We start from the raw sequence: 13,959 nt of genomic DNA, 5'->3' as shown, positions 1-13,959 counted from the left end.
TTTGAAATGACTGAACGCATGCACTTTTAATACTGAATAGACTAAAAATAGTGCTGTCTTTTCATCGGTTTTTACTGTGGAACTTTTTTTATTAAGAACGCCATCATCAAAGGGGGCATTTCATGAGAGGGGTCCATCTGTTAACTACATAGATTATGAATGGAAAATGACTTTATCCCATGTTCTCAGAGCTCCGCCATCCTGCCTTCTTCATACTTACCTCATACAGGTCTCAAATTTCAACAGCAAGCACACTGAACTATGCTTTGTAAGAAGCCCAGCTCAGAGGTGGATGAAAACATGAGATTTAGATTGGACTCACTGAATGAACAGAAATGCCCATACCATGGTGTGCATGGCATGAATGCTCTGTTTAAATAACGTGGTCTTGCTCCAACAATGTAAATAATAAGAACGTGATCATGTATGTTTTTTACGCATGTAATCATCATCATCATCATCATCATCATCATCATCGACCACCTTGCTTGCAGGCGGTTGGGTTTACCTCAGGTAGTGATGGACTGGGGTGCAGACATAACTCCTACAAACACATAAAGGGAGCAGCATTGAAACAAACAGAGGGACAGAAGAAACTTCAAAAAGGGACAAAAACATATTATAGCAGACGGACAAAAGCACAAAGGGGGCAAATGAGCTATAGAGAACTGACAAGAGACAGAAACATGTACAGTAGAGATGCAAAATTATATTTTAAAAACTCAAAAGTAACTTTTTGCTGAGTAGAAGCAAGGGAGTAATGGATACAGGAGACGCTGAATACACAATTGTGCCACTGCAGTGTTGAAAAGCTGAGGGATGTTTGACTTGCCTGACAGATTGCATTAGTTTCAGTGTTTCATTATGAGACGTACCTCCTTGAGATATCTCAGAAAGGACCGGGGGTTGTACAAGTAACTACAGATACAGTTTATAACTATGTAGAAGTGGCCTCTGTGATGTGTGTGCATGTAGCTGTTGCTCAAATCGACATGTCAGAGCGTCCATGCAGTGTCGAGCACCAAATTGCCTTTCGTCGCCAATTAAAAACCACAATATGTGACTTCCAGTTGTTAGACTTATCTGTCAAGCAACACAGTGCTTAAAGCTGCTTTATAATCAGAGTGCAGTGCAATCTGATCTGTGAGTAGAATGAGAATGGAAAACTCTCTCTTGTTCACTGACAGCCAAGCTTGCATATTAAAGCAGCTGAATCTGGCATTGCTTTTGCTTTAATAGGGTATGTGTATTTAAACATGACCCTAATGGGTGCAAAGAGACCTCATTTTATGATCAAATTAAAAGCTACTGTTTCATATGAATTCTTTACGATTAGTTAGTTAGCATAGCTTCGTTTGGTGTTTTTAGGGCATGGAAAATGCTTCTAAAGATAGTGGATAGAACCAAGCTTACTTTATTTATACCGTCAACAAATCCCATGATCTGTGGTCTAATGGACTGTATTTATGCACTGGGTTTATCTCAAGTAATTTACAATTCCCATTTTTTGGATTTGGATCACATTTCCTTGATATTTGTGCTTTTGCTTTTTGTCCTTAGGGCCAATATGCATTTGTCACCATTAAAGTATGATATCCCAGCCAGCATGTCCATGTGGGCCCCATAAGGGTTCAATTGGGCTGCAAATATGGGTCCCAAGTGGGTTTGTCTGCAGTTTCCATGGTGGCCCCACCCGTGTTTGCCCATATGGGCTTCAAGTGAGTTCTGACTGGGTTTCCGGTGGGGCCCCACTAGGTGAGTTACATGAGACCCATATGGGATCTAAGTGGGATCAGAATGGACTTTAAATGGGGCCCACATGGGCTTCACATGTGGGACCCATGTTACTGAAACAATATGGGGCCCATACAATTATGCCCATGCTCCCTTAGCCCACTTAAATCCCTTATGGGGCTCATACAGTAAGTCCAAGTGGGCTTTACATGTGGGGCCTATGTAACTGAAACCATGTGGGGACGCAAAATTTGCCCAATTCCAGCCCATGCCCACTCAGTACCCACGTAGCCCGCATTTAACCCATGTGGGGCCCACATGGACATGCTGTCTGGGATACAGTATCAGGTTTTGATACACACACAATCCTTGTTAGTAGATCAATTAATTGGTTCTGTACATGAGATGTGTTGACAAAAAGAAAAATCCTTAATCAGCAGTTTCAATCCAGTAGTATTGCCGTAAACCTTCAAAATCCCACATCAATTTGACCCTTCAAGTCACTCAGCATCTGTACGTGATTCTAATCATGTTCTTCATTTGTACAACAAATACAAAAACATGATTAGTCACACAGACAGAAGCCGATAAGGCAGTAATAGCATGCAATACACATTTACAACCAGCCTTGGGAGATGACTAACAGCTGCAAATATACACGTTGCACACATACAATATGAGAATATATACAGTATACTGAAATCTATAGGAATAAAAGGATACAGGACACACACAATAGATGCCAATCACAAACAGATACCATGATCACTAACACAGTGACATGGGACACTCGTCAATCACAGAGAAACAATAAAAAACAGAACACGGGAGAAAATATTGATACACGCAGCTCTATAACAGACAAGCTGTGTTTTTGTGTGTGTTTTTTTTTTAACAATTCAACACTGGAGAATGACGTATAATGGTGAGAACAGAAGAAAACAGAGTTTAGTAGCAGAATGGCAGGAGAATAATGGAGGATTTCAAAATTGTATAACAGAGAGGTAATAACTCACAGTGAGTTAACGCTGCAGATGGATGAGCTGCTAGAGTGCGCGTTACCTCGACTGCGTGTTAGAAAACTGCACATGCAGAAAACAAACATGGGAGAGGGGAGAGGAGAGGGAGGGGCAGGGGGGGTTGGGGTGGGGACACACATCATTTAGGATGAAGTCAGAGAAACAACCAGACACCATTCGACACATTTCTCTGTCTTCTCTTTGTGTCTCCCATCACATTTCTATGCGATGGGCACTTCAAAAAAAGCTCAGAAACACAAGACTCAAGACTGAACCGGAAAAGGAAAATGTCACACAAATGTACTGTCAGACATTTTCACTGCCGTAGTGACAGCGAGATTCATCTGATTTAACTTTAATACAGTTTTCATGCTAAAATGAACAAGTGGCATTAATCTTAAAGTCCATACCTGACAGAGTCAAGTTTTATATAAACAAGCAAAATTGAATAGGACTAGTCATGCGATAGATACATAGAATTTTACAGATAGTTGTAGCTGTGGAGCTGCTCTGGATACAAGAATAATGTAATGGGTGGAGCTGAGGCAAGTGTCAAAACACAGTAATGTCGGAGTTGGATTGCAGCACCGAGTAAAAACAGAGGATACTGTGCTGCTACTGACAATTTTATTCAAATCCATAGATTCAGTGGGAAGTCAGGTGAAGTTCATCAGGCTTCAATAATAAAAAAAAATGGCCCAGTTTAGCTCTGTGTATATGATATGAGATATGTGTGATATGAGAGTATGTCTACATTCAGAGAAGTACTGTGCATGTTATATATATATAGCACAGCAGCAGTAAACTCATTAAGAAATAAAATCTCCCAACATGGTGACAGGATGCTTTTCTCTTTTACATATCACGCTGTGAAGATATTACATGTATATTAGAGCTGTCAACGTTAACCTGTTAATCACTCATCTGCATGTTACATCTTCTTTTTATAATAAAATAAAAGTGTGGATCATTAACCTTGTTGTAGTGGAGTTGAGAAGATCTCAGGAGAGATCAGGGGTAGATCTACCTCAGGTCTCTACATTGAAAGCCTGAGGTAGGAGGAGCGAGGGAATCAAGTGCCTAATTTTGTATGGTAGCCTAATGATGCAAAAAGTAAAAATTCATAAAGTGACTTTCTTTGCATTCATTTGAATCCTAATCAAGATATACTGGTAAAAATGGCTTTACGTGTTTAATGGGCTTCAAAACTGTTGTGAAATGCAAAATAATAGAATTTTAAACATGCGATAAAAAATGTGATTAATCACAATTAACTATTGAAATTCATTGATTGTGATTAAAGAAAAAACAATTATTTGACAGCTCTAATATAAAAAGATAAATGTGATATTACACGTTTTTTGGACTATAGCAGCTACCACAGGATGAATGAATAAATCTGATCCTTCAAAACTGCTGGGACATTTTTATTATCAGCTTAAATTCAAACTCAGTTTCCTGTATGCTTCTATTTATCAACCTTTTATCTATTATTCATATAAAAATATAAATTAGTGCCGTTTTATCACCCCTCCCACTGAGGTTCAAATCCACCTATGAGATTATTGATGTGCCACAGCAGCTCTCTTGTGTTTGTGTAACACAAAAAGACTTCACAGCTAATGCATAATAACACAGTTGCATGTAACAAAATATAGAACAGTATACAGGACAGTATGGTTAGAAGAATAGCAAAGAGAGTCTACAACTGTGCTGTACATTGTTTTGTACATTTTGTTTGGACTGCTATGAAAAAATATGTGAAACAAATATAAAACAATACATACTGTATTATATCCCAGTGGAGCTGCCTGGGTAAACGATTGGACCAATAAATATATGAAATATCATATATATCAAACATTTCAACATACACTGTAATGTACAGGCAGCTGTATGAAGGGTTATATTTAACTGCACAACAGTTTGAAGTGTCTTTGCTTGTTCTGCTGCATGTTTATGCTTTAAAGAGCACATTGTGGTTGGATATCCATTGACACTGACTCTTTTAAAGGCTATTAATATTGCTATTGCTAATGAGTTTTCTAGAAATCTACAGCTCAGGATAGCCTTGTGAAAAAAAGAAGTGAAGAATATGTTCAAACTGACATTGGACACTGAGTCTGAGGAGGTTAGTCTACATTATGCTTTGTTTCAGAAATACACTCTGGGAAAAGCAACAGAAGAGCTAAATCAGACACACATCATGCATGAGCATATTAACATATATAACAAACAAAAGTTGCAATAAATGTGGAGCTTTGCTGTTGTTGTTGTTAATATAGAAAATGAAAATAAGGCTAATAGTGGTCAAAAGTGGTCTTTATTATTGTCTTTTTGTTGATGTTTGGATGGTGAGGAGTGTTTGAAATTGGACAATACATACATATAATCAACATTCAAATTTCATGAGCAGATCAGGTCTGAAATGTCCTGATCCACAAATCTCAGGGTCATTAAAGGAGCAGTGTGTAGAATTCTGTATTATCTAGCAGAACAGCCTTGGCAGAAATGAAATATACTTTAATTTGTATAAAACCCCATGAAAATAATAACCCTTGTGTTTTTGTTATCTTAGAATGATCTATCTACATAGGGGCGGGTCCTCTTCCACAGAGGCTGCCATGTTGCACTGCCATGTTTCTACCAAAACAGCGGTTCTAGAGAGGGGCTTTGATGTTTTGTGGGGCCACTGTAGGTTAGAAAGGGGAGGGGTATTCATTTGGTTTCAATCTGCAACCTCAACACTAGATGCCACTAAATCCTACACACTTGGCCTCTAAGCAAAGTGTTCAGTCCTGCATCTGTGTGTGTGTGTGTGTGTGTGTGTGTGTGTGTGTGTGTGTCTGTGTGAGCTGTGTGTATTGACATATTGATGAAGTAATCTTTAGTGTTTCTAGCAGGTTAGCTGTTGTGTGCTTTCTGTTGGTGTGTATTAAAGTAAGACAGTAAAAGAACAGAAGAGGCTTTGATACTTACGCTGTGATGGACATGTTAGCGGCCGACATGGGGCTGACCTCCTTTACCTCCTTGGCTTTCTGGAGGGCCAGCTTCTTATTGATGGCCTCCTCTTGCTCCTCTTCATCCTACACGGGATGAGTGAAAACATACACACGTACATGCATACAACCTTTATGTAACACTATTGTACTACTTTACATGTGTCAGCAACATCAGAAATACAGAATTTCCAGCTGATTTGAGTTTTGTGTGGACATTTAATAAGCTTGCCAACTGAGAACAAGTACATGCAGTTGGCTGATTTTTGGTGATCAACCAGCCAAACAGATTCCTATCACAGATTCTCCAATTTATCTAAATGACAGAGAGAACCAGGGACTTGATTGAAACATGCTCCAATCAAGAGGCAGACCTTGTTAACTTGATGTTTACCTTCATAAATGCATAAATAACATACATTTCCTTTTCTATTACAGATATATTGGCATCGGCGTATATGTTGTCCGATATGTGCCATTAAGTTATACAGCCAGTATTTAATGTATATTTGATCCCTTTTCTTAATTCAATTTAAATATATATGTACATGTGTTTTTGTTATGTTTTTTTTTTATTTAGTTAGTTATAGTTACAATTATTAAATACCCAGTGATGTTTACTGCAATATACAACAAAGTTTATTGTGTTAATTGTATGTTTACATAGATAAAATTATCGGCTGACATATCGATATTGGAAGTTTTTTCATATCGGTATTGGCTCCAAAAATCCAGTATCAGTCGGGCCCTTAATTTCCATCAGTACAATGATAATTATGTCATATTTACCGCTCTGCTGCTTTCTGAGTCTCGTCTAACAGAAATACTGTTTTCGTGCACTGAAATGTGAAGTTATTGTTAATGAAACTCAACACTTCAAATGAATAGAAATGGTTCATATTAAAAGTCTTCCAGCTCATACTGGGCACAATCTCAGCCTTTCCTGGTAGGATTTTAATGTGAAAAAATTAGCAGGAAGCATAGAGTTTCAGTTAATGGCAGCTTAACAACAGTGATTATGAAACAATAATATCAAGTGAATGAAAACTACACTGATAGCAACAGAGTAGTGAGTATGACATGAATACTGAACTTTTTTTTCCCTTTTTTTTCACCTGGCTTTTATTTGTTAGTGCTGGCATCAAAGGCATTTATTGATCATCTTCTTTTATGAATAAGATGGAGTTATGAGCTACAACAATCTCACTCCCACAGTGGACAGTATTATGACATCAATAAACTAACAAGTATTCACTGTCTTGTAAAGAATAGGGATAAAAGGCCATGTGCATGTCAAATTTGGACTTTTATTGATAGTGGTAGCGGCCCTCTCTCCTGGTATAAAGCCATATGAAGCCAGCTGTAAAGAAATACTGTACCTTAGTGAGCTCCTGGGCATTTGCAAGGTTATCGACAGCAATGGCCAAGAAGACGTTGAGGAGCGTATCTGGTTATTTGTGGTCTCAGGAAAAAGATCATATGATTGATAAACACAGAATCAATATTTACAATCGCAGCTGTTCTTCAAAAAAAATCGATGATGAAGTCGTCCAAGGGGGCCGCCTGACAACCACACGGGGGGTAAATCAGTTTGGATCAATTGGGCAGGATACAGTTTCCAAAGAGGGTGAGCACGATGAAATAAATGGAGGAGAACATTCCTCCGTGGACTCCGCCGTGTGATTCGATCCCGTGATACATGACTGCGTTCCAGTCCTCTCCGGTCAAGATCTGCAGGAGAGACACACAAGTTTTCTGAGTCCGGTTCAGGCGCTACAAGCAGAACAAGAAAAGAATTTGACCTTTACCTGGAAGACGGTGAGAATTGCTGCTGGGAACGTGTCAAAGTTGGTTGTCGGCGTTTCGTCTTCAAAATTAAACCTGCGGGGGGAGAAAACCAATCAGTCTTGTAATGATGTAATCACCCCTTCTGAAGCCACAGCAGTCACATTCAGTCCTCCACGTCCTAGAGGATGAAGCAGCGTGTTCTCTCCATTAGGCTGCTGCAGATTACTCCAGCACAATACATACCCATTACATTCTATTCTTCTGTGTCTGGTGTGTGTGTGTGTGTGTGTGTATGACCTTATGACTCATCTCTGACTGTTTATTCTCCTCAAATGGATGAGTTGTGCTAATGCTGACATTTTTGTATCTCTGTCAGTCTGCTGGGACCTAATTACTGTACATCTCCACCCAATGTGAAGGATGCAGATAGAGGAGGTTGTGATGGTAGCAGGATTTATTGTGTCTTCTCAAAAATACATGAGAGCTTTTCTCATTAGGAGAGCGCAGAAAGGGGGGAAACTGAATTTCTTTTAGAGGTCTGTAAAATGTTTTTATTTCCATCAAATTCTAATGGGAATTTGTATTTTACTTCCTATCTAAATTGATCTCAGGTTTTAAGGTACCAATACTGTTTATTAGCATTTAAACTCTTGACTGGAGTGTAAAGACAGCGTAGCAGCAAAAAGAATGAGTAAGATGCTCTGGACACAGAAGTGCAGTATAGGCTTTTTATTCTATTAGTTTTGATTTTTTAACATTTTGTTCTACTTTATTTTACATTATTTAACATTTATATGATGCTGTAAGTTTTATTTTATTGTATTCATCTGTTTCTTTTGTCTTTTAATCTCTTTTTAACTTAGTTTTAGTCTAACTTTTATTAAACTTATATGTCAGTCTATCTTTATGTCAGTTTGGAAGCCACTAGTCTCTCTTTTCATTAGCTGTTTTATTTCTTTACATCAAGCATTCGCAGTAGGAACAAGTTACTCACTGTCCACCAAACAGCTGCATGCCCAGCAGAGCAAAGACCACAATGAAGAGGAAGAGGAGGAACAGCAGGCTGATGATGGACTTCATGGAGTTGAGTAGAGATACAACCAGGTTTCTCAAAGAGTTCCAGTACCTACATACATACACACACACACACACACACACACACACACACACACACACATACACACACACACATACACACACACACGCATATAAAAATATACAAAAATTCTTGTTCCCAGTAGGCTGAAGTATTGTGAAGACAGACATCTGTGATCACTCACTTGGTGACTTTGAAGATCCTGAGCAGTCTCAGAGCTCGGAGGACACTGATCCCAAATGAGGCCCCCGGTTTGATGGCAGCCCAGACCACCTCAAAAATACTGCCAATAATCACCTGTGAAGACAGTCTGGTTATTGCATCCTCCTCCACAGCAGTAGTGGAAGAACGCTAAGAACATTTACTTAAGTGAAAGAAGCAGTAAAACAAGGGAAACAGTACTCTATTACCAGTGATAGTAAACGCATTATCTTTTCTGACAGACATACAGTACACAACTTAGCAGAGATAAATACACTAACGTTTGTGACAGAGGTACAGTTGATTTTATTAGCTTCCAGTAATGGATATGCTGACATTTGTCACAGAAATACAGTAGATATTAGCTAGCAGTGATGCATATGCTAATGTTTGTCACAGAAATACAGCAGATATTAGCTAGCAGTGATGAATATGCTAATGTTTGTCACAGAAATACAGCAGATATTAGCTAGCAGTGATGAATATACTAACATTTGTGACAGAAATACAGTAGATATTAGCTAGCAGTGATGAATACGCTAATGTTTATCACATAAATACAGTAGATATTAGCTAGCAGTGATGCATATACTAATGTTTGTGACAGAAATACAGTAGATATCATTAGCTACCAGTGATGAATATGCTAACGTTTGTAACAGAAATACAGTAGATATCATTAGCTACCAGTGATGAATATGCTAATGTTTGTCACAGAAATAGAGTAGATATTAGCTAGCAGTAAGGCATATACTAACGCTTGTGACAGATATACAGTAGATATCATTAGCTACCAGTGATGCATATGCTAATGTGTGTGACAGAAATACAGTAGATATTAGCTAGCAGTGATGAATATGCTAACGTTTGTCAAAGAAATACAGTAGATATAAGCTACCTGTGATAAATATGCTAATGTTTGTGACAGAAATACAGTAGATGTCATTAGCTACCAGTGATGAATATGCTAATGTTTGTGACAGAAATACAATACAGTAGATATTAGCTACCAGTGATAAATATGCTAACGTTTGTCACAGAACTATAGTAGATAATAGCTACCAGTGATAAATATGCTAACGTTTGTGACAGAAATACAGTAGATGTTATAAGCTACCAGCGATATTATGGGTAAAATTACTTATTTCATTAACTCATCATGTTTTTTATTGTTAAATCATAATCTGAAAAGTAACTAGTAACTAGCTATTACAAGTGTAATTCTGACCTCTAAAATGTAGACAGAAGTATAGTAGCATAAAATAAAGATACTAGTAGTAGAAGTAAAGTACTGTACAAATACATCAAAACTGTACCAAACTTTTGACAGTAAGTACAGTACTAAAATTCTAAATTGTATGTTTATTTATTATTTTCAAAAATACATACAAATACATATTTAATTACAAACTTTTTTTCTTTCTTTTTTTCAAATTCGTTTGTTGATTTTGACAATAATGAGGATCATGTCTGCTAATAGTCCATCAGCAGCTGGAGATGGAACTCTCTTTTGTTAGTGATATTTGTAACTTTTTCTTATTCTGGCTGTGATCAAAACATTTTTTTCTTACATAGCAGTCATTTAATCATTTGACTCACTCTACACATGCTTACGCTCTAAAAAACACTGATTGCTTTCAGTCCAGCTGAGCAACTGACAACTCACCCCAAAGTCAAAACAGTTGAATGAGGAATGGAAGTAGTTCTGGGGTCCAAGGCCGTACATTTTCATGGACATTTCTGCCAAAAACAGGCCCAGGAATACAAACTCAGCCAGGTCTGTCCAGAGAGAATAAGAAAACACACAGATCAATGCCCCGGGTTAAATAGGTCCTCCCTGCTGATTTCTACAACTCAATCGAGCTGGTCTGCCTGTTCAGCTGTGCCCACAGCAAATAAAACACAAAGTATATTGTTTGATGAAATAACTGCTGTATTCTTCCATGATGGAGTGTGTGAGGTGTATGTTTGCTCACATGTGTGTACATGAAATGTACAATGGTACTTTGATTTGTTGAGTCAAGAATAAGAGTGACAGTTGCTATGAAAACAGGTGATTATAATCAGTATAGTTGCACCTAGCAGCTGTAGTAGTTATGACCAGAAGCAGTGGCACAATTGAGATGATACATATAAAGGTTGATGAATGATCATCTAGACTTTGCAAATGTTAGCTGACTGAATGGATCAAATTCTGATTTATCCATTTTATCCATGGCTGTAGAAATATGATTTTACAGCAACAGTAGTGACTGAGTGGGCTACCGCAGAGCCTGTAACATAAGCACGTGTTTTTGTAATTACTCTCATTGCCAGGAGGGGGAGAAACATTCCGCACAGCTGCTTTAACAGTGATTTACAACAGTTTTGGGAAGCACACACAAATGATTTGTCCTGTTGATTACAGCTGATAGAGATACCAGAATCAAAAAGCTCTATGTATCATTATGGTGTCATATGGCCAATTTGGAGGACTTGCTGTACATTTAATGCACAGACTGTATTTTTGTTATAACAGAAAGAAACAATCAAAAACAGTTTGGGGCTATTTGTTAGTTTAACAATATAAAAAAACATGTTATCTGAAATATATATACATAGGCCTATTAGCTAAAATGCCTTACTGATGATAGTGCTGGTAATGTACACCACAACAGTCAGCAGACTCTGTGCACAGAAACATGACCTTTCCTTTTTCTAGCCTAGTCTATAAATCCTTATATTGTACCAGCATGACCCAGATGACTGAGGATCAGTCACAGCGAGAGGGCCACAGAAAAAAAACACAACACAGAAATCCCTCATGTGAAGAAAAACAATACTGTTCTAACTTTGGCAGAAAACTGAGTGTCCGTGTAGACAATCATCCCTCATACTGAAACGCTGATATGAGAAAATGTTGCAACCACCAAGTTCTCTAAAGCTGTCGTCTTTGAAGCGAGACCATGTAACTTTTATGGAATGGCGGTCTTCATGGTCACAAATGACAAGTATCAGGACATTGATAATGATAAATACTGACACTGGAGAAGTCGGTAATATTATTGACATTAACTACCCTAATATATTGGTCTTAAAAGCACAGAAGCAGCAATATTTCTGATTTCAGAATATGTTTGTTTATGAATTGAACACTTCATGTCTGTCTTTAAATTCGCTGTGCAGATAAAACCTATCTAAGCCAGTATGTAACTCCTGGAACTCACACAGTGCATAGGTGAGCCAAACCGGCTGGTCGTAGTGTACGATAGCTACACATAACGTGTTGAGGCTGACCAGACACAACACGGTCCAGTAGAAGCTCTGAGACTTGACCAGACGGCGGATGGTGAAGCGAATCCTCTTCTCTTTCCTCCTGAAGTAAGACGAGTTCTCGGTCTTGCCCTTCACGCTGGCCCTGGCGAATGGCGACCCTTGGGGGGCAGTTGGGACAAAACATACCAAAATGGCAATAAAGTTACCAAGTCTAGAACCAAGGTCGTCTTATCAATTTAAACTGTGAATGCTTTGGTTTAACTCATACATTTAACACTAACTTTAATGTAGAGAAGTGTGCATGATCCAGTTGAATTCTTGTAAAATGTGGATTCCACGGTGTAAAAAGGCTTAGTGGGAAGAGCCAAAGGAACAACTGTGTCAGATAATTAACTTGTACCCTTCTCAACTAAAGGCTTTTTATACTCTGACCAGCTCTGACTGTGATGTAAGCAAAGTGAAGCCCTTGGCTCTTCTACATCACGACGCTGCGCTCATCACCGCTCCCATTTAGCCTTGTACTATATTAAACCTTCTGTAACTTAAATTAAGCTCAAATGTCAAGTGGGACTGGACACGAAAGGAAAGGAAAAAAATTGTTCTATTAGAATTTCATTACTAGCACAGGAAGACTAGTGGACTAATCATTTCCTGGTCTATTTTAATCCAGACATATGACTCATACTATGTCACCTGAAGACCCACATTATCCCACTCTGTTCTATTCTATCTATACAAGCACTGAATTACAGGCAGGGGCGCAACTACCTACTTTCTGAGGGGTATGCAGATACATTGCAGGCGCCCCCCCACCCCACCGGGCACCCCTGCCTGAATTTTTTTTTTAATGGTTATGTAACCCAGCTGTAATTTCAGTCACTTTATGTTATTGTATTACTATTATTTGTGTTTGTATTATTTGTATGATTTGAGTGAAATGCCCCTTTAAGGGTTAAGACGACATCACTTTAAGACAGTCATGAGATTTACGATAGTGCCCCTAGTGAGCATCGTGAGCTCGGATGTGTGTCCTGATTCTTTCTCTCCATCCTCACACCTGAATGACATGAACTTTGTGTTAAGGAGGTTTCAAAAATACAGCAAGCAGTCAAACCACATATAAACATATTTCCACCTATGAAATTTTAATTGTAAATGATAGCCTATCCTTATTGGATATCAGTTACTAATTGGACACTGCATCTGATCTGACTTATCAGATACATCACAACAGCACTGGAGTGTTATATCTGAGTGAAGACATTAAACTCAAGTGTATCACTCCCAAGTTCTATAATTTATCTGTTTTATGATTCACCATCTAGTTAAAAAAAAAAGATAACTGTCTGAACAACAAAATAACCACAAGCCAGTTCCTTTATTTTTCTTGTCATGATCTGTTATATTGTAAATACTGATCAGACAACAGTAACCTGTTGTTTTACTAGTAGTAGCTTTAGCTAACCTGAATGTTTATAAGCCTCCTCTTGATACACTGTCATAACTTACCTACTGTCTTTCAACCACTTTGAAAAGCTTTTTTTCATCCCTGCAAAATCTTTCTCTTTCTCCCTCTTCCGTTTTCTGTTTTGTGCCCCCGAGAGCTTTATTTTCTGTCTCTCCATGTCATTAGGTCCCTGTCATCAAATGACAACACGATTCAAATGAAAACACTCCTGCTCTAGCGCGTGCTCGAGGGGGCGCGCGCCGGCGCTCCGGTATGGAGAGGCTCTCCGGTGCCTTCACCTCTCTCCCCCGAGGGGAGGCGATTATCGGAGGGGCACAGGAGGGAGGTGGAGGGGCGCCTAATCAGTGACGTGCCTCTGTTATTGATCATATCATTTACTACACATGCACAAACGCTGTT

At 38.5% G+C, this 13,959-nt stretch overlaps 1 protein-coding gene across 1 annotated transcript in view; it reads right to left on the bottom strand.

The window, feature by feature from the left end:
- Positions 1-13,959, bottom strand: part of cacna1ba (calcium channel, voltage-dependent, N type, alpha 1B subunit, a) — a 172,499-nt gene that overhangs the window by 58,945 nt on the left and 99,595 nt on the right. The window contains exons 12-20 of the mRNA XM_053325836.1: positions 12,044-12,261; positions 10,504-10,616; positions 8,821-8,933; positions 8,535-8,666; positions 7,561-7,633; positions 7,366-7,483; positions 7,132-7,199; positions 5,733-5,839; positions 2,751-2,816 (exon numbers count right to left, since the gene is read on the bottom strand). Coding sequence (XP_053181811.1) covers positions 2,751-2,816; positions 5,733-5,839; positions 7,132-7,199; positions 7,366-7,483; positions 7,561-7,633; positions 8,535-8,666; positions 8,821-8,933; positions 10,504-10,616; positions 12,044-12,261 — 1,008 coding nt within the window. The remainder of the gene's footprint in view (positions 1-2,750; positions 2,817-5,732; positions 5,840-7,131; positions 7,200-7,365; positions 7,484-7,560; positions 7,634-8,534; positions 8,667-8,820; positions 8,934-10,503; positions 10,617-12,043; positions 12,262-13,959) is intronic.

Source organism: Scomber japonicus, chromosome 9 (assembly GCF_027409825.1).
Source record: "Scomber japonicus isolate fScoJap1 chromosome 9, fScoJap1.pri, whole genome shotgun sequence".
Lineage (NCBI taxonomy): Eukaryota > Metazoa > Chordata > Actinopteri > Scombriformes > Scombridae > Scomber > Scomber japonicus.
This window is presented reverse-complemented; position numbering and strand designations above follow the sequence as displayed.